At 35.0% G+C, this 22,242-nt stretch overlaps 1 protein-coding gene across 3 annotated transcripts in view; it reads left to right on the top strand.

Annotated features, from left to right (window-relative positions):
• LOC135684232 (glycogen synthase kinase-3 beta) overlaps positions 1–22,242 on the top strand; it is a 39,870-nt gene that overhangs the window by 14,782 nt on the left and 2,846 nt on the right. Inside the window, exons 1-8 of one of the 3 annotated variants that reach the window (XM_065199690.2) lie at positions 10,448–10,880; positions 14,385–14,578; positions 15,052–15,135; positions 16,051–16,161; positions 18,698–18,828; positions 19,324–19,430; positions 20,178–20,371; positions 21,664–21,850. In XM_065199690.2, coding sequence (XP_065055762.1) covers positions 10,793–10,880; positions 14,385–14,578; positions 15,052–15,135; positions 16,051–16,161; positions 18,698–18,828; positions 19,324–19,430; positions 20,178–20,371; positions 21,664–21,850 — 1,096 coding nt within the window. In that variant the 5' untranslated portion in view covers positions 10,448–10,792. Of the gene's footprint in view, positions 1–10,447; positions 10,881–14,384; positions 14,579–15,051; positions 15,136–16,050; positions 16,162–18,697; positions 18,829–19,323; positions 19,431–20,177; positions 20,372–21,663; positions 21,851–22,242 lie in introns of those variants that run through there. The other 2 variants (XM_065199691.2, XR_010515863.2) reach the window with 2 other exon arrangements.

Raw genomic sequence — 22,242 nt, 5'->3', positions numbered from 1 at the left:
AGTTTGATTGGAGACATTCTTGTGAAATTGCTGATATAAAAAGAAGAACTCGAGTTTTAGCTTTGGAAAACGAAAATATAGTCTTGCAAACAATCCGATGTTTGATCTTCTTCGGTCAAAAAATTTACTGCTTCTCTCGATAAAGCTACGATGAATAAACCTTTGACAATTGACAACACAGCTTTCTAAATGGTTTGAGTGCTGCAACCGTTTACCAATGCCAGATGGCTTAAAAGGCTGTAAGAAAGTTCAAAGCGTCTTTCTAGAAAGAGAATCTAAAAAAGCATACATAGCAAGTCACAAAATGTGTTATGACCTCTATGAATCTGTATATATGTTCTAAAGTTTGTGAAACTACAGCGGAAGATAATTTGTGAAACGATTTCGAAAAACGTACCAGCCTTCCGCTCACTTGCTCGACTTTTGCCTCCCCCCCCTTGCCTGATATATAGATCTCAACAATAGGTCAACTTATATTCTTTTATTATTTTGCCCACTACAAGCCAATCAATTTAGCCAATAAACAAAACTCTTGGCTTGAGAAAACGTATTAAGACAGTCAAGTGACTTTCTAGTAATGAACAAGAATCAAATTCAATTTGCATAGGAATTGAAGAGTAAACAAGGGCAGAATCGAGAGTCATATCATATATAATTATAATTAGTTACCCAAATAAAGATGTAAAGCTACCTAGTTTTATATCCACTGATCTCTTATTTATATCCTTAACTAGGGAATTCATCTGAATCATTGCTCTTGAAATAAATGGTGATTAATCAAAGTTGTATTGGCAATTCTATTAATAGTAAAATGATTGTTTTACGACATCATGCTATTAGTTAATGATTGTGCCTCAGGAGTGCTTTGCATAACGCCCTAGAGTTCTGCTGCCAAATTCTATTATTTTGATGTACTTTGCTTTCGTGGATGCTGAGATCCTAGTTACACAAGTAAGAAAAACAATGAAGCCTCTATTTAACTGGCGTTTGTAGGGCAATGATCATAGCAATGATTTACGTCTGTTGTATATAATCTGTTATCTCTATAGAGCTTTGACTACAAAAGAGAATTTTTGAGACAAATTATTTGGACGTTGTTTGGAGGTTTTTGCCAATTGGATTCATCTGTTGTCTTGAAGTTACTAGTGCCTTGGGTTGATGGCAGAAAAGAAATTTTTGCAGGTGTCCGTTGTTGAACGTTCTCATTTGATGCAAGTTTCACTGTACTTCCATGTACATTGTTTATTTACTGCTTACGTAGTGGCAGCGAAAGATCTTCCATATGACCTCTAAAGGTAGCTTCTTGGATTTTTAACTATTTCATTGGCAGGACCTAACAAAGGCGTAAATGACAGGGGGGGGCTTCGAGGGTTGAAGCCCTCCTAATCAAGCAAAACCTATCGCATTTCAAGCTCCGTTGGTGCAATCACAATGAAGCAACACAATTCGTGCAAGATTCATATTAAGCCCCCTCCCCACTAAAGTTTACCATCCACTCAGCTTATAACAAGCAAGGTACCAAGTGAATAGCTTTGCTACATTCTGCCACAACATCTTTGTATACGATAAACGGGAGTTTTCGAAAGCTGGAACATGGGAAGTTCAAAACCTTTCCAAAGAAAAATGAAAAGATACCCTTAGCAATGTCATAAAAAATGCTTCGTCCAACAAATATTGCAATTTTAAGAGTTCTGACTCCTTTTTTGCAGTACCAGCAATAAAGAGTGGAAAAATAGTAAAGTAATCTTGATTTTTTATGCAAAGTTTGCATTTGTTTTCTTATTCTTTTTTCAATATAGTGTACAAAGTGGTACTCAGAAGACAGTTAGCCAGATTGAAAGTGTTAAATAGTTTCTGTCCTACTTAAGGTTACGTCATAAGATTGATGTCTTAGTAACCAATCATAAAGAAGGTTATGTCATATGATTGATGTATGAAATGTTAACGAATATACATTACTTCTGTACAAGTTTCCACATGCATCTATCGCTTTTTTGGTGTTTTCTTTAAGGTCCCATAGTACTTCACGCATTCTGATGTGTTACAAATTGTTCATGGAAAATTCCACTAATTTCTTCACACTAATTCACGACTTTCTTGACATCCGGTTCAAAATTAGTATGTATTACGCTGCATTAGAATGCAGTTTGATTCTTACTTAATTCTATGTAGGTTTTGGTGAAACACTTTTAAAGCCCTATATTTTCTCTCTCAGTGGTTGATTTCTCAATAAAGTTGTCTTATGTATACACTCCTATTACAATTATAGATTAATTGTTGTAGTTTAACCCTAGTTTAACAGCCTTTGAACAAATCTGTTTCAAACAACTCTATAGCCAGTTGCAACATAAAAGTGACCATATCAAGACTGGCTGAATTGTTCCAAATCATCCCTTTCTCAAAAAAACGTTTCTTCTTTGCTGTTGTATCTATAAATTCTATCAGTCTGAAGAGTGGAACATAAAAAGCGGTAACATAGTTCTAGCCATTTTGAACAATACTTTATGCCATTTATAAGGCACAGTCGCGCTGCTCTTTTGTTTTGATCATTAGAGTGAGAAAGCCACATTTGCTACTGACATCTGAGAAATCTTCCACGGACGTCCTTTTGTTCCAGCAGACGGTGTATCACATTTCTCCTCAGGGAGTAACAGTATCCGATTCTTAATGTACAGCACAGAAATGGCTCATAAGAACACCGCTGCACCTGTCTCACCAATGTCATAGTTATATCACAGTCATAGTGTAGATCATCACATTTTCAATCAGGAGCTTTCCTCAAACTCCGTAGCCACAAGCCGTGTCTTCCAAATTTGCAAAAAAATTCATATGCTTTGATTCATGATGCCTTTGATTTATCTTTTCAAAATAGTTTTTTTTTAGCTCCTATAAATACTTTTCTAACATTTTAAAAATATATCACATTGATCATAAACTACGATATGCGATAGATACACTGCAGTTTAGACATTACACCGAATGAGTTACATGGAATATGACCATGAAATGGAAAATTCCTTTTGTGTATCTTTTCTGCCACTACAAGGTTGCTTGAAAAAGGCAATCTGGGGCCCTGTTTTCAGTTTGGCCCCCTATTTTGTCCGAGAGATGCTAAATGCTACTGCCTCTGTTTTAAAGTTGCTTCGTAGCAACTTATTCTACGCAGCTTCATTCTGTGTTTTCACCAGTCCCCTCAATTATAACTTGCTTTTATAAGTTGTGGTTTTAACAACAGAAGAACGACGAATTTTGAAATTAAAGTACATTAATAATATGTAATTTCAAAATCGATTTTGACATGTTCATGTTCTTTGCATGGCAGCTCTTGTGTTCTTTTGCTTCCTAATCAACGTGGTGGAGTTTTCGGTTTATAATGGTCTCTGTGTTCTGAGTCAAAACTTTTTCTAATGGCCTTGGAAAAAAAGCTGTGAGAAACATTTGTTGTTCTGTATCTTACAGACCGCTGACTTTATATCAATCGTTATCCAGAACTACAGTGTTTTTTATGTTTTCCCATCAATTTAAGCGAGAATTCTTTAGCCAAAGAATATTGTATTGCTCTGGGCAATCAAGAGCGTAGTTGTTTGTTTTGAAGGGTGTGTAGCTTGGTCTAAACCAATCATTTCGCAGAACGGCATTATCTATTTTCATATCAGTATTTCATCAGCTTTTTGGATTTTCATTGGGACACACTGCCTTTACGATTTTACATTTGGAAATTTTTTACAGGTACCCATTCGTTGTCAAAGTCCATTACGCTACTTAAGCAAATGCTGTTCTTGAATTTTCTTAAAAAATGCAGCAGTTTTAAGTTTCATTGTTAAGTATTGCAAACAATTTTAAAAGAGAAAAACAAGAATTTATTTAGCCTATTTTGTTCAGTTGAATTTTCTACTTGCTCCTAAAATTTCGAGAAAACAAAACACTTTTTCATAAAAGGTAATAACCCTCCCCAGCCCCCATTGAGACATCGATACTGTTTGAATTGCTCTTAGATGCTGTGGCTACAATTCCAACAACGATTGTTGGGATAGTGAGAAGTAGGGCCCAATTCTGTTACAAGTTTTTATTTAATTTCTCAGAAATTAAAGTTTGTCTACAAAAATTTTATAGATTTTTTGAGACCTGCAAGACCTGATGCATTTTCTAAAATCTATTTTCATTTTTTCCAAAACTAGATTGAATGACCATTGACAAGAGTAAGGTAACTTTAGTCGAAGGTACGATCATGTTGTTGCATGTCAAAATATATGCGTTGAGAGGATTTACGCAACAACTTTCAAATACTCAACAACTTTTGCAGGTCCACATCAACGTTTGTTGCCTTTAGGTAAACCTGTATTGGCAAATAATTGATGTATCATGTATGTATGTATGTAGCCTTGTAGGTCAGATGTCTGAAACCTCGTTCAAACATACAAAACGTATTGCCAAAAAATAGTTAACATTGATGTTTGGATAAAGTTTTGTGATCAAAATCGTGTTCAATAATATTCGAAGCTGTTCGTTTTTTCCGTTGTTCTGATGTCCGGTGAAATTTTTTATTTGTTTAGCCAACTTGCCAAACATATGAAACAATCTCATTCACTAGACACCTAAGCATGCGTAAATCTTACGCCCTTGAGACAGAGCGTCTAAGCCTGTCGAAATGTTCTATGAAACGTTTGCTGCATTTAGTCACATTTCTGTGAAACATGAATGCTTTTGGTTTTATTCTACATTCAAAATTTTGTAAAATGCTCGGCAAGTTTGACCAAGGGGCTTAAGCTGAATCAATGTAAATCTTGAGATCTTAAATCTTTCATAACTTCATAAAATTTAATGCTGAAAGACAATTCATGCAAGCTTTATTACTATTAGGTATTTTTAAGAATATTTTGGTCTCGAAGACTGGTCCAAAGCTGTCTGTGTTTCTTGTTGATTGAGTGAATGAATTGAATTGAAATTGAATTGAATAGAATCGTTGTGGAAGGCTATTAAACAATAAAGGACTATTACCATGAAATGAGCTTGTAAAGTCTTGAAAAGCTATTAGAAGCTAATTTCTGCAACGAATTTTAAATTTTCTGGTTTCAAACCACATCTTAAAACTTGGAAATTTGTTGTCTTTATCTAAGTCTTTGTGTAGAAGTTTTCTTGGGCCGTGAAGATATTCTTAATCACATTGCTGGAAAGGAATTTATCCGTTAGATATGAACACAATAATTTGTGATCGGACAACACATTAAGTCATTCTGTCCAACCTGCACAAATTGATGACAAAATTTAAAAGAAGAGGTTGTAGACAAAGAGAAAATTCTCAGAAATTTTTTTGAAATTTTTGAAATACTTTTGGTATGAGCTTGAGTGCACAGTTTCTATGAACTTTGGGATCACACAGGGCACCAGCACAACATTAAACAGCATTATTAACGACATTGTGCTTTGAAGAGGCTTGTATAGACAATTTTGGAATTTTCTCTTCACGGGAATGATTTGATAGGTTGTGGAAAGAGAAACACTTTGTGACCTTTCTAAGCATAATTTAATATTCCTCTGCAGAAAGACGCTTTTAAAACTACAGAAAATCATTGATTTCATACAATTTTTTGATTAGCTAAACGTTTACCAAGTGAAAGGCGATCAAATCACTTATGAGGTTGATGATAACTTTGAAAAATATCAGATTTATTCAAAAACCGAGATACAACTGTTTGTTTGATGGGGGATGAAGTGTAAAAAATTATATATTTTACAGAAAAGTATTTTACTTATTCTCCTTGCCCCATGGCCCCCGGTATCTCAGTCCTTGGATTTATATATATTTTGAAGCTTGATCACTTTGAAAATTTATGCAGTGTAGGTATGTATTTTATGTAGGTTATCCAGGAACCATAAGTCACCCTGTTGTTATCCAACTGAATGTCTAAGAAAACGAATGTTTATCCCATGCAGACAATTTAGCGAGCATCTTTATTGGTAGGATTTTTGCGTTGAACTTTCCGTAATTTTGGGGGGCTTCCATCAATTGAACTAGAACATACACTTAGCAGCGGAACAGAGGCAAACTCAATGCAGTACATTTCCAATTCATATAACTTTGTTAATCATTTTCAAATAGTGTGCACTTGCCAGTATATTCTTGTCATCAGTGATACTGGGAATGTCAATTTCAGAGCAAAGTGAGGCCAAATCTGGAGGTAGTTAGCGCCCTTTCCTAACCCCACCAACTCAACTGCATTTCCTATTTTTATACCAATTTACCCAATCTTTCCAGAAAAACTTCCAATTTTTAAAGAAGAAAGCTTAATGACTGAATTAGTCTTCAGTATCAACAAAGGGAACTATACTAGTATCAATTGCAAATTGCAGGTAACTTATTGTGTCATCCAGGCACAACAATAAGTCGAGCCTGTGTTTCATTCTCTTTTCATCCTTATAACAATTTCAGTTTAAGAGTAAATCAAAACTTTTTTATAGTCTTGTTGTATTTGATAAAAAGAAACATACAGCTTCCGACGTGCTTTCATTTTTCAATCTGTAAACAGATTTTGAAACACCTAAATGATAAAAGATGACTTTGCTAGCCCGATGATTCTAAAATGTTCCTCACTATAAGTTTTAGGCATAATTTGGATTGTTGAGCAATTTCTATATATAATTGAATAGCTCTAGGGGTACTTCTTTTAAACTGAAATTTATTAAGTCTTGACCGTTTACTTTCATTTTAGCTTTTGAAAACAATGGCATTTATACTCTAATCTATATGTTAGATTATTTGACCGATTAACGTCTCAGAGTCACAAAAACATAAAATTCCTTTTCTCGAAGCTCAATTCAGTTGCTGGAATGCAAGCCCTTGTAACTGGAAACTATACAGAATATTAAAAGCAATCTCACTATCACCAGGCTAAATTCCCAGTGTTTAGGAAGCAAAAGATGATGCGATTTAATCATGGGTGAACTGATCGTCAATTGCTATCAAATATCGAAATTGAAGATGCTTTTCAGCCACCATTGTTCGACCATTGAAAATATATGGTACCGGTTAATAGTATAGAGCAAGTAGCCTGTGTTCCAGACCCCTAGCTTTCAAGCACAGGCAGAACGCAAGTAGCTTGCTATGCCATAGGGAATGACTTTATGTACAGATAAAACTAGAATCAAGGAAAAAATTCATAGAAAGACATTAAATATGGCCACAAAATTGCCTATTACCTAGCCTTAAGTATAACGCCAAAGGGGTGACTATATATGGCAATCGTAAAATATTTTCAAACTTTTCTGGTAGAAAAAATGAGCCCGCCTTTACTGGTTCTGCATCTGTTGTGTTGTGAGGTTGGTTTTGGCCTTAAGGTGTCGGTAACCTGGCTTTGTTTATATGTAAAGTTGTTTCACCCAAATATTGGCAGAAAGCTCCAAAGGCAAGTGCAGAAACAAATAATAATGGTATGGGATGACGAATAAATTCTTCAAGAAACAATAGAGTACCAAAGTGATGACGTCACAAAATCTATTTTTAGAATTGTTAATTTTGGACCATACAACACAAAAGAGGAAATATCAAATACATCTAAATGTGCAAAATTAGTTGAACGTGTTACAAATTGACTGAGGTATGAACACACAAGCACAGGTTCTTCCCCAACAAATCACTGTAATTTGGTCTTGGTTTGAAACTTTAAATAAACCAGGCCAGAATGACAGTAATCTATTTGCAAACCTGAAATCTTTAATTGGTTATATCCAATTTTGAACAAGTCTAACTGACTTTGTATATTGAGGGTTATTTTATGATTTTCTTTCACTTCTGTACTCTATACGTTTTGTTATGTTTCAGTTGAAATAAAAGTCACCTTTCATAGCATTGTAATCACGGTCCTTCTATGCCCCTTCAAATGCAAGGCCTTAAAATTGCTAAAAGCTACTGGACTTTCATGAAAATTCCAGGGATTGCAATACCCTAAAATAAAAGTAAGCTCCGTAAAAAGATTTTTCTTAAGCTTTGGTCTTTTATCCAAAGATCTCAAAAATATTACGGTGCAAAGCTATCCTGCTGTAATCATTTCCAGCGGGTGTAGTGGAATCTGGAAAACATCAAACAAAATATCAAACAAAACAACAGTGTGTTGCAAATGATGCTTAGACATTAGATAGAATCCGTCGATTTTAACGTGGATCAATAAGGCGACACATCCTGCTTCGTCAACTCTTCCTTGCGTCAAGACAACAAACTGTCAATCCAATTTGTCCTCTTTTCACGTATCCAAAAAAATTGACTTTTGTTCTTCAAAGATGAACAGCCATGAGCCCTGAGCCTTTTGCAGAAAGTTACAAAGCTGTTCTTGGGAACGAATCTTGAAAATTGTAAAAGCGATCTAGACATGAAGTACGCCAGAAAACGTTTATCCAATAAGAAGGTATTACAGGGTCATACTGTGAATATCTAAAAGACGTGATCTTTAAAAAATATTCCGGCGGAGTGCCCACAAACCATTTTTTCACTTAAGCATAAGTCAGATATTTTCCTGGATTTGACGCTGAACATATTATACAGAAAATAGTTGATATTGTTATATTCATCTAATTTATGCATATTTTTAGAATTGGGCCAAACTACAGTATTGCCGCAATCAATATTGTGCTTTGCTGATTTCTTTGTTGTTCTGTTGTTGTTGTTCAAGCAAATGGTAACTAATGTTTTGTTCTTAGGTCACGCAAGTTATTCCTTCCTTCACCATTTCAAAGATTTAGTTACGGCAGTGTTATATTGATCTGAACTTACAAAAGGGGTATAGTTTTGCTTCATTGAGACAGAACTACCCAAATAGAGCCTGAAGTCAGTTATACCCTACACCTATGCACTACACCCTTGGTTAACCATGAGCAGGGTCTGCACCACAGGGTGGTACAGGTAGCCATGACCTCCCACTTTTTGCTAAATAGACGATTTAGATTAGCCCAAATTTTTGTAAAGCTAAACCTGTAGATTACAACAAATACATTTAGGGTACAAAAGTGAGGAAAGGGTAGTTAAAAATGGCAGCTCACAGTGGCCAAGGGCCTAAGACGATAAATTTCCGAAACAAAATTACCAGGTGAAGAGGCTTGAGAAAGATATAGTTAATGGTGCGAAAATGCATTCGTCATCTTACAGAGTTTCAGTTGAAAACAAAATTGAACGATTAGTTTGCTCTTTAAAGGAAGAAATTCAATAAAACATTGAAGCACTGCTTCAAAATTGTTCTGTATAAAATTTCTGAAGCATATTGAATAGTGACAATGAAATGAAGCTTTTTTGAAAAAGGATGTAACGCTTACGCCTACTTGAAAATATTGGTAAAGAGGCTTCAAGATTTGCTCTGATGACTAAATTATTACTTAGAAGACTGTTTTAGCAGAAATCTAGGGCTTGAAAGTTTCAATATTGACACCAGACGAGTCGCTGTTCATTTGACCAAAAAGACTGTGGTTTTGAATCTTTAATGTGTTCATCATCTACACAAGTATAACAATTCAAAAAATTAAGTTAAGCATTTTATCTTCATTGTGATTTTGCAAATCGGGAACAGAATAATTTGAATCCAAGTTGTTTATGTTTTTAGACAATAAACTATTTCTATCATTAAATGTCACCTTTAAACGGTGTTCGTCTCGTTTCATTATCAACAATCTGCAGACTAATATCTCACCAAAAAGAATCTTCCCAATAATAGATTTATTGTCAGTACAAACGTAAACGTATCCAAATTTAGGTATGAACGAAGTATGTCGTGCTTCTTCAAAATTGCCTACATTTTATCTTAATTGTTTATCAATACTTTGATAATTCTAGATATTGGTTCAACGTTTCCCCGTTTATCAACGGTGGTGCTCAAAACAGTTGAAAAATCCTTCAAATTCATTTTTATTCCAAAGCCATTGAAATGACGTATCATTTTCCTGCCGAAGTCACTAGCAGCGAAAGCCTTATCACCTAGTAATTTTGTTTAGGGAATTTATCGCCTTAGGCCCTTGGCCATTGTGACCCGCCATTATTGACTATCGTTTCCATACTGTTGTACCCCAGTACATTCAAACAAAATTCACGTCGCATTGCTGGCACCTCTTGTTTAGAATCGTTTGCGACTGATGAGTTGTCTTTAAACAGATTATTGCAGGCACCGCGGAACAGGGGGGCGGTGGGGGCTTTGGCAAAAAATGCTAAATACTAAATAATAACCTAACAGTAAAGCCTCTTTTTATACCCTTTTAGCACCTCCTCCCTACTTTTTAAAACCCCCCGCTTTTCTCAACACTCTGCGGTGCCTGTATTGGCAACAAAACCTTATAAAATTGGCTGTATGCTATGAATTTACCAGGAATTTAAGAGACTGTAGTTCTGTCATTATGTTTTAGCCTCTTTTACCATGGCCACAGGATAAGGTTTTTTCATAGGCAGTGTTGCTATTGGTCGTGAGCTTCGCTGGGGGTATTATCAAGAGCTGGGCAGCCATTGTGATTTCTGGGGCTTGAAATTTGGGATAAAGTTAAAACAAGGCAATATGTGGTGAAATCGAGAGCAAAATAGCTGAAAGTAAATGCTATATTAATGGAAAATAAACACAAGAGGCTTTGGTGATCCATTTCCACTCAAATATATCTATTTCCGACATCTTCTTCATGAGATACAGCTGGCTTAATTGCAATAGGCCAAATTAATTGCTTGGAGAAAGATCGGGACTCTTATGCTACTTGAGTAGCCTGCAGATTTTGGGAATGTAATTGAGCTGCAAGCAGCTTTTTGTTTCCTCAAGAAGATCCATATCACGTTATGAGCGGGAGACCAAGAACAACCTCGATGGTCCATGAACAGGGCAAGTCGCAACCCTCACCGGGCTCCTTGGGAGTTAAAGTCAACCGTAAGTGCTTTGTATTATCTGCCATGTTGAATTTTAAGTTTTCCCAAATGTGCTGTGAAGGCGTAAACGATTCTTGCATCATGAAAACCTGGTTTATGGAATATTGTAGGAAGTAAAGGCAGATTATTGAATTTTTATTTCATTTGATCGCACTGATATCATATATCAAATCTGACAATTTTTAAGAATTTGAAATAGTCTGTAATGGCTTTACGCCACAAGTTTTCCAGTCATTAATCGTATTAAACTTCAAACGCCGTTAAACAATTGTTCCACGCCGAATTTTCATAAGTTATTCCCACTCTCTTGATTCAGAATTTTACAGTTTATTAATAAAGAAACTTAAAAATTTTCACTGTTTGTGATCCCCCCTGCTGGCGGCTTTCGACAAGCCCTGTTTGGCGTCCTCGCGAATCGACCTCCATATGCAAAGCCAAGTTGACATACCTGTAAATGTGTTGATTGAATTATTGCATTTATTAAGTAAGAATTTATTTTTCTCACAAAAAATAGGAAAAGCGAATATTCAAAACAGTTTTGTTTCGCGTATCTTTCGATAAAGCCAGAAATTACCGAGAGATGGTGCATGCAGCGTGTCGAATTAAGCTTAGGCCACAATCGTCGTGGCAAGTCATAATTTGGTTTTTCTTCTTACCTTTATTTGCAACTGCTTTGATGTAGATTATGGTAAAGAACTGAATCTCTTCTAACTCTCTTGTTTTTGGATCACATCCCTGCTAAAGTCTGTGTTGCATAGATCAAAATCTGTGCAATTTTTTAAGATTAATTTTATTTTTTCTTTTGTTATCAACTGAATGAAATTTACTTGCCAAAGATATCTAGCGTAAACTGTTTATGTATTCTTTTCGAAAATAAGTATGATTTAGTATATACATTAATTCATGTCAGATGTAGGTGTAAGATAGGTTGAGCATTGTCAATTCAACTTTAAATAAGAATCATATGCAATTTTTAATGATAAATTGATATACAAACACTGTATATTTCTTATATTTCAACCACAAGATAGTCAGATCTAATTATCTGACTTGATGTTGTTCAAGAATTTAAAATTGGCAATACAATTTTGACACTTTCTGGAAAAACACTCCTGGAATAAACTCTTGTGACCTGTTTCTAAAAATTAAGTAACTTTCAAAGAATCGCAAGTATGTTAGGAATTAAAACTTCTTTCACTTCTTACTAAAAAATTCTATTTTTTCATGGTTTTATATTTTATGTAAATGCATCCCAGGATATCATGATACTTAGAAGTGAATTGCTGAAATCTGAATATTTTGATGGTTAAAAATGCTCTCTGTTGTTTACAAACTGGCCTTGCCAAGCAGCTTTAATAACTATGCTAGAAATTAATATATATTTATATATTTCAATTTTACAAAAGCCTAGGCAGAAGTCTTTTGTAAAATTGCTAGACAGTTGAAATTATGTATTTATGATTAACTAGAATGAGGAAACTCGAAAAAATTTGCCTGTGCCAGCTGGTATCTGTCTTTTGTATGATCTATCTTTTTCAACCTTATTCCATCCAGTTGTTCAAGTTACCTTAGCAACTTCACTAGTCACCTCTTTGCAAGCAAAGATATTATCAGTTATTGTGAGTTTTTTTGGATACCACAAGCATTCATTGGAGAGTATTATGGGGGTCTGTTGACATCTCCTCCTTCTCCTTCAATTCATGTTTTGTTCTTTGTTACAGAAAGAAAAGGCTTCTCGAATAGTTGACTCACAAAATTCACCATGTTCGTCTTACCAATCTGAAAATCACTACTGCTGGCAATTTTCATTTATGAATGCTTTGGTACATAAGAAACCAGGTTTTATTCCTATGATTATCACCCTCTTAAAAATCATATGCAAAAACCCATTCAGCTGATTAATTGATTGATCAGTGTATTTATTGGTTTTGTATATTGTTCTCTGGTGTTGATGAAAGCTTGTAACTAAAATTTTGTCATGGAATTTGTTGTCATATAGGTGCTTTTTGCCAAGACAGGGTACTGAAATTTAAGCTTTCTGATAAACCCAGCTGTCTTGAACATTCAGGTCAAATAACAATTAATTTTTAATAAGGATGAAGAGGCTTCAAAATGTTGGGTTTCTGAAAGTCTTGATTTGCTTTTGAACAACACCATGGTTTATGTCTTGTTCCATCAAATTTATTTGCAAGTTATTAAGACTTCTCTAGGTATTTTATTCTTCTTCATTGATTTGTATTTTTCATACTTACTCCTTTTTATTGTTTTTACTTGCATATGGGGTTTAGCAAATGGCCAATTTACAGCATTCTTTTTTCAGTCATATAGTTTTTAATGCCTACAGAACTACTGCCCCTTTTATTTTTGATTACTGCCCATGGGGATGGCAAGGACAGCTGTTGGGAAAGGCCCTTCAAATATAAAAGTCTTCATGCACCATCACAAGGCCATAACACTGTACTATCACAAGACTTTGAGGAGGACAACTTCTTTACCTACCTTTTGTCCCTACCTTTAACAATGCAAGTATTTATTCTATGCAGGGGAGGGCATTCCAGTTAAAGGGCAGAAATCTGAAATCACAGTTGTGGAATAATGTGGAAATGGAATATCCAGAGTGCATGAATGTGAATCTGTTTAGGAAGAGGATGCAACAATTTGGTTTTTTTGTTGCTTTGATCTAAATAATAATTGTAAACAATCAATGCACGCTTCAAATCACCACCATATAGCACTCATTTGAGGATTTATGCTATCTCTTTCCCATCTTCTCATAAATGTTTGCATTAAAACCCAAGTTTAGCATAGCACTGTCTCTCAGTTTAAAGGCTTGATATGACACCCACAATAGCTACTGATGTTGCAATTCAGATCAAGCTAAAAACACCTTGATCAGAACTGATATCATCTGCAGCTGTCTCATTCTTCTGCTTAGCACTACTCAATTGTTTTGCACTGTCAAGTAATATTTCATGCTCAATGGTTTTCAAGCAGTCCTTTTTTTTGTTTTAACATGGTTCTGAACAAAAATCTGAATAAGTAGTTCAAGTAAGACCTTCATAGTACTCAAATATAAGATGGTGTCTCTCTGCACCATCCCTAATCTTTTTAATTATAACCTTTTGTACCTATTCTAGAAAAAAACATGGTATTTTGCACTATTTGTTTTCATTACTCTCACTTGTATAATAACCTTGTTTTTTTTCTTCAATACATTTTGATTGCATCCTCATCCATGCATTTTTGACAGTTAATTTATGAAAAACTTTGTGCACTTTTTTTTCTTCATCACTAAATTTATTTTTGTTGATGTTTTATGAAAATTAACAGATACTTCAATCGGGTAAGCTAAATAGTGTTAAATAAAATGTTCCTCAAGGCAAGTGGCCAAATCTAAATCTAGTTTTCTGAATCCCGATAAGTTTTCAATCAAAACATAGTTATTTCTTATCATTTCCATGGCAATTGTTCTTTCTTTTGACATCATTTTTATTTATAAATTTAGGAGATAAAGATGGCAGAAGAGAAACAACTGTGATAGCCACAACAGGTACAACTCCTGATCAGGCCCATGAGATCAGCTACTGTGATACAAAAGTAATTGGGAATGGATCATTTGGTGTTGTATACCAAGCACGTCTCCTTGAGACTGGAGACTTAGTTGCAATAAAAAAAGTTTTACAGGACAAAAGGTTCAAGGTGAGCTATCCAAATTATATTTTGTTGCTTCTGATATATTGTAAGGTATTCAAGAGTTTCAAAGTGTTTTTTGTTGTTCAACAAATCAGTTTTCTTTCATATTCATAATGGATTCTGTTTTCTCAGCAAGTGGCTGGTATGAACGATGACACGTCAGCCATCCATTGTCATCTCTGGTTGGCTGCTATCACTGGTTATTCAAAAATTTCTCCCAAGAATCAATTTTACACAGTGAAGATAAACTTGACTACATTAGGGGACAGACTGCCTCTAACCATGCTTACTGTCAGATCTTATTAGCTAAGCAGAACCGCACCCTCCAGTAAAGAGCTCCATTATCCCATAAAAATACAAGATTCTGTATTTTCTTTTGGTTAGGTACTTCCTTAAAGCTAACTTTTCAACTAAAACAGCTGTTCAAGATTATGTGTTGTAAAAGAACTCTACGGACACTTTTTGATTTTTTTCCACAGAATAGAGAGCTACAGATAATGCGGCAGTTGGATCACTGTAATATTGTGAAGCTTGAGTACTTCTTTCATACTAGTGGAGAAAAGGTATGTGTTGTGCTTAATGAGTGAAAGGCTCCAAAGCAACATTGATTGTTTCTAGGTTTATCCATGCTGATTTGTTGCTTTATGATGTGCCAGCCCTTGTTATGAACATAAGAGCTCATTTTAGTTACTTTCTGCATTCATTGATTTCTCTCCTTGATTGATGGCAAAAAAACTAAATATATCACCAAATCTCTTAATAGATCTGTAGCATCATACTATTATTTTCGTTTATCCATTCTATGGGCAACACCCTTAAACTCTAAAAACCTTCATCAGAAAAACAATCAAAAGTTCTCGGCCTGGGTGTAGCTCTTTCGGCTTCCTCATTGGGCTTCCTCATAAGGCTTCCTCAATTAAGCAGTGCTGTTTTCTCCTCATTTTTTTATATTCATTCTCAAATGCATTCAATTCTTAATGGTCTTTCTGATACTCTTCTTTTTCTACATTTACCACCCTTTTACCCATGTATATATATTGTATCTTTCTCGTAAGCAAATCCTATGCCTTGGATTTTTTTTATATTGGATTATCTCTCTCCTTTTACTAAGTTTTTCTGAACCCTTTCCGAAGGAACATGAACTTTATCATTATACCTTTCTGATGGATTTCTAATAATAGATCTTGAACTATGTACACTTTGTATTTACCAGTGTTGCCTTCCACTATATATGCCAAAATCCATGCCAGTTCACTAACTGAATCTTTTCTACTTCTGGTACTTTCATCCCATTTTAGGAAATGTTATTGTTATCTATATATAACTTATTTTCAACAACTTTATCATTAGATTTAATGTAAGAAGAATTATGTTTATGATGTAAATTGTCAATAGATAGTTGTTATCAGGTATGTACAGAAAAGGAAAAAGATTTCATCGAAGATTGTTACTTTTGATTTACAATTCTGCTTTTGCAGAAAGATGAAGTTTACCTGAACCTGGTACTTGAATATGTCCCAGAAACAGTCTACAGAGTGGCTAGACATTACAGCCGAAACAAGCAGACTATTCCTATGATCTACATCAAGGTATGCACGATGTTTTTGGAAGTTTATTAGTAACATAGAAGTTTATTAGATAGAAGTTTACAAGTTAATTAGATAGAAGTTTAGAAGTTTATTAGATAGAAGTTTACAAGTTTATTAGTAGCATTTTCGTAGAGTATCAAATAATTTTGAAATATTTCCATTTCAATATTGTTTGTTTTTCGTTGCCACGTAAATAGCTACTGCATTTGTATTTTCAAAGTAATGAAACATACGGCTACAAAGCAATCGCTACTTGCCAAAAAAAGAAGTTCATTAGTGTGTTACATTAGGGAGTGATGAATTAGGTTCAAATCTGTTGTAATTATAATGCCAGTAATCATATATCTTGATGTCCTCATATAAAACATGAACCTTATGCATAAACTGTGTAAAAAGTTCTATCTTACTTTCTGCTGCAAAAAACCTGGCAAATGAAGTATTATTTGCTTTTTACAATGGTGTTAATTTTGAATTGTGTTGAGAAGGGTGAATGAGCTTTCGAAATTTGTTTCTGTTGCGATTGCTGTAATTCACAATTGGCTTATAACAATACTGTTGAAGCCTTTAAGACAAATGATTGTAACACAATACTGGCGTATAGAAATAGGCAAAGGGGCCAGGATGTAAAGCGAAAGAAAAAGGGCATTATGGACTGACATATAATAATAACACTTATAGGTAATTGCACAAACCCCAAAGGCTAGCAAAATCATTTTAGAAACCATAAATTCTCTCCCCTGACTAGCCCAATTACTGATATAATGAAATGGTATATTTAGGTGAAATGGTGTATTCAGCAAAACATTTGCAAGGTCACACTTAGGTGTTAAAGTACCAAGTTAATCATAAATGGTCTTGTATTTGGTGGAAAGTGGCATGTTTTAAGCTATTTTTTAAGCCTACTCTTTTACAGCTATTGAGGCACTTAAGTGAACCTGTTTATCGCCGGAATTTCTGTATTTTCATTTAATAAGAGGACGAAATGTTGTTTTACGCAATTTTCAGCATTATTTGTTTCCATTACAAAATCGCAATCGGTTGGAAAAGATGGACTTTACGATTGTGATATATTTTATTGATTGAATTTTGCTGCAACATATCACGAAGCGGCCGTTGCGATTAGGTCCATTGCGGCTCCAAAAATTTCCGATCAAAACATTTAGCAGGTTCTCCAACAAAAGTGAGGAAAATGAGCAGTTCTAGACACCCAAGCATAAAGTAACTACCCCCGAGTTCATTGTAGTAAGATATCGCAAATTGGTGCAAAGATTAACTTTTTATTGCAAATGTTTCACAGGTACTTCAATCATCATGGATCAATTTTTTTATATTTGCGACATGTTGATATTGTTTAAAAATAGGCAAAAAATCAAGAATTTTCTTGCATTTACTATTTTCCCAATTTTCAACCTTGAGAAATTTTCCAACATATTCCAGTTAAAAAGTCATCTTATAACTTTTATGAAACTTGCTATAGCCACTTGAATTTTGGTTCGCTAAATTTGTTTGCTGCGGTGCGGCCATTTCTGTTTCAGCCTGTGCAATACTTTTGCTCACTAAGTGTAAATACCGCTGTTGTTTTTGTTTTATATTGTTTCAGCTTTATTCAGGTGTATTTTATTTTTATGTCTTTCAAATAGGGTAATTTCATAAGTTTGTTATGTAACTCCTTAAACTAAAGAGATAGACCAAATATTAAAGAGATATTTTTTGCTTAGGTCAGGCGTTTAAACGACCAGCTGGCTCTTCTTTTTATCTTACGCTCTTTCGCAGTGTGCTTCTGTTCACTCTTCCTAGATGTTCAATTTACATCCACAAACTATTAATCAAAGTTAATTATTATCAAAGCTTGCGACAAACATCCCTGAGAATATGAACACGTCTGACGTCACAAGATTTCCTTCAAAACGGGTGCTGAATGAGAATGAATCGATTTCACTTAACAGAAATATTCAAAGATGTCATTGACTGTTCTGATGTCGCAAAAGATGGCAAACTTGCTTGCATTGAAATGATTTGCACGTCAGGTTGAACATTCTCTGTTTGTGAAGTTCAACATAAAGCGTAATCAAATAAAATTAGGCTGTCTCATCGATAAAAAAGCGTTCAGATAGCGAATATTATTGACCAGGTCATTTATGTGTGAAATACAGAATTATTCTTGATCAACCTGGCATTTAGAATTCTCTTTGAATCCCCTAAAAGCTGGTTTAGATGGTTTCAATGCAGTTCTTTAGCTTTCGTCAGACAGAGCCTGCATCACCTGTAATATAATTTAGTATCACACTTCATAAGTTTTTGAAAGATTTCGAGTTGAGTTCTCTTGATTAACGATAGAAACAAAGATTGATGGGTTTGGTCCTCGTGTATGCCTAAAAAAATGACAAAACTCCTTGAAATAGTAGCTAATCTGTTCAGTCAAACACGTGAAGTGGCTTGTGAATTACTTTGAATTTAATTCGTGAAATATTTGAGGCTCTTTACGCCTTTCTTTCTGCGTTCAACGAAGATTATCAGAGCTTTCATTCTTTTTCAGCTGTACATGTACCAACTGTTTCGCGCGTTATCCTACATCCATTCAACTGGAATTTGTCATCGAGATATTAAGCCACAAAACTTGCTTCTAAACCCAGAAACTGCCGTTCTCAAACTATGTGATTTCGGAAGGTTCGTTCTCAGCCCGTCGTTGTCAGTTTAATCCAGTCTGGCTATGAAATATTATATATTAATATCATAACTTAATATTGATCTCAGCCTGTTGTAACTCCATTTTCAACTCCATTGTTATCAAGTAAAGCAACTTACATTTAATTTCGAGTTTAACCTGCCATGCCTGGCAACCAACTAGTCATTTCAGAATGACAAAGCTTTTTCAGCCAGTTATTCTCTTCTCTTTTGATATCACCCTCCTCCGCTGTATGGTTTGCAATTCTATTTTACAACATTCATTGAGTCATTGTTGGCAGACACCAACGTATCAAGTCCCTTCTAGGCGATGCCGGTCTCTATTGTCATTTAAATATAATATCCCTTTATTTCATTCAGTGATATTCATGCCCTGGTCTGGATTGTTTGAGTATTTTTTTAATGATATTTCAGTGCAAAGATATCCTTTGTTTATTTGTATGAAATTTATCCTGAAAGGTCTCGTTCTGTTTTCAGTGCAAAGAAACTGGTACAAGGCGAGCCAAATGTTGCTTACATTTGTTCTCGGTACTACAGGGCCCCTGAGCTCATATTTGGCGCCACTGACTACACTGTTGATATTGGTAAGTTTTTTCGGGTTCTACTATTTTCAAACTAGAATCACATCGCCCTATGCCAACAGGTACGCTACATGGTCCAGCCTTCCATACTCTAACAGTTATGAGAGTATAAACCATTAGATGATGAAAAATATTGGACTGAGCCTATGAGACATGAACCACAATTTTCAAACTTAATGAGTTGTCGACAAAATCAGAGGCTTTCATAATGATGACATCCAAACGAATAAGACAACCCAGGGAAATGCTTCTATTACAATGCAGTATCGCAGGATGAATTGATCCATTGTTATATGACTTGGTTGTTAACTGTTAGATATCACTGCAATTTTGCCTACTATTTGCAAACAATTAGTGACTTTTAAATGACAAGAGTTTTACGTTATGAACAGGCTTTCTTTCGATTGAAAACACAAAGTTGAATTTCGTTATATCAGATGTTCCAGGGGGTAAGGAAATGATCTGTCTTAGAGAATGTAAACTTTGCCGGTATACGACTTTTGATTTGAATATGGTTGAAAAATATAATTGGAATCGAAAATCTGTTCGTATCCGTCAAAGTCCGAGTTATCTAGGGTACGTACAGCTGTATATAGGTAGTTCTCGCTTTGCATCAAGCAATACAGCCTAATTGTAATGCTAGAAAACCCAAAGGCTGCGAGTCCTTGAAAAGCCTCTAAGGCTGTGGCGACCTGATCACGTTCTTTTGCTACTTGTCGTATTTTTACGTGAAGCTGCCTCTTCTTTCAGATACTTGGTCTGCCGGCTGTGTGCTGGCTGAGCTGTTGCTAGGACAACCAATATTCCCTGGAGACAGTGGGGTCGATCAGTTAGTTGAAATAATAAAGGTGCTGGGCACCCCTACAAGAGAGCAAATCAGAGAAATGAATCAGCATTATACGGAGTTTAAATTCCCTCAAATAAAGCCACATCCTTGGTCAAAGGTACTTTAATTTTTGTTGGTGTTAGTGGAAAGATATTTCAGTATATTCTTAGTAGGACTACACCAAGCATGCTAAAAACAGTTAAATCAACGCGGGCAGTATTAAAATGTGTGCACTGGTTATTGAATTCATTGCTTTGTTGTCTGGTATAAACATTACATATTGAAAATATTTTTTACTTACCGAGGAACTATATATATATTCTAATTTATTAATGGATTCCTTTCAATTGTAATGAATTCTTTTAGTTCTCTAAGTTATTGATTTTGCATAATCTTGCGAAATCCATCGGTTATTTTCCACCTCTTTTCATCCATTAGCCTGCTAACGAATTTTTGATTGGTCTTTGCCGTGAGAGTGTTTTTATGTAAAATGAATTATTTATTGCCAGAAAAGACAGGCTTGTTTTCTTCCATTATAACAAATGACTATCTTATCCTGTTTAAAAAATATCAATTTATTGATTTTAAGCAATCTTTATTTTGACTAATGACGATGCGATTATCGAACCAACTACGATATTGTTTTTAAATCTCTTGAAAAATTTAGTTAAAACCTGCACTCAGGCAAGACCGTAAAGAATTCAGGTAATCGATTTGGATTTTCACCAGGGACCTAAAACAAGTCAAAATCCTATGCTAAAAAATATAAGAATATATTGCGTGATATACAATTGATTTAGTCGTTTTGATTAATTCTGTAAATGCATGTACGCTGTTTTTTATTTTGTTTTCTATCTAGCCCGTTTGGTCAAAACCTACATTCATTGCTGTGTACGTTGAATGACAATGTAGCACTAAATTGACACGACCCTGCCACTTTTGGACTTTACATAAGCTGCTGTCGTATTTAGTCCATGCTAGTGCCTGTGTTGTGGTATATTTTGCCTAAAGTGAAATAGCGCCCAACGCGTAATGTTGCCCATGCAATTGAAGCCAGCGTGTAGTTTACAAAGACATGTATCCTCAGTCTAGCAACCGAAGCCAGCGTGTATTTTACAAGGACTTGTGTCCTCAGTCTATCTTAGTAACTATATTTTTTGGCAATCTGTCATGGGTATTCTATACGGGCAGGTTGAGAGGGATATATAGGGTAAATGCACCTAGGTTTGTGAGCTTTTAGTCTTGGACCTTGTCCTGTCATCCACGTATTGTACTTTTCGGTTCATATCACAGCAGTCTAACTAAAAAAAACAGTTCACCCTTTTTGGACGCCATGTTTTGCAATTTATAAACATGACTTTATTCTTAATTTTGTTATTTCGGCACTTAATTTCTTTTCTTTTCATGTAGGTTTTCAGGTCAAGAATACCCCATGAAGCTATTTCCCTAACTGGTAGACTATTAGAGTACACTCCAAGTAACAGAATTGCGCCCTTAGATGCGTGCACGTTTCCTTTCTTTGAAGAGTTGAGGGAGTCAAGTACAAGACTTCCAAATGGGAGAGAGCTGCCTCCACTCTTTAATTTTTCTACTCAAGGTAAATACAACCTTAAAATTGTCTCTACTTTTACGTTTCTTCCCTTTTCATTTGCATGCTTGGTAATATTTATGCTTCTCTCATTCATCTCTATTGTTGTGTTGTCAGGTCTTGTATGTTTTCACTTTCTAGGCTTTAAAGCATGTTTTTCGATAGCTTGGTATGTGACGTTGTTCAATTGGATCTGAAAAAATGTCGCCGTACGCGATGCTCCTGCACGTCAACTTCGTCTTCCCCCTCTCCTTGTCGTTTTTCTTTCAAATCTCCCAAACTAAGCTTAAGATCTTTAGTGTCACAAAAAGTCTTTAAGATTTTCAATCAATACAACACTTCCTCCTGGGTTTGGAGTGGGAATTTCGTAGTTCACCAGAAATCCTGATGATCTATCCTTA

Source organism: Rhopilema esculentum, chromosome 21 (genome assembly GCF_057945365.1).
Source record: "Rhopilema esculentum isolate cy_ngs chromosome 21, ASM5794536v1, whole genome shotgun sequence".
NCBI classification, from domain to species: Eukaryota; Metazoa; Cnidaria; class Scyphozoa; order Rhizostomeae; family Rhizostomatidae; genus Rhopilema; species Rhopilema esculentum.
Note: the sequence above shows the minus strand (reverse complement) of the source record. Positions and strands in the feature narration are given on the sequence as shown.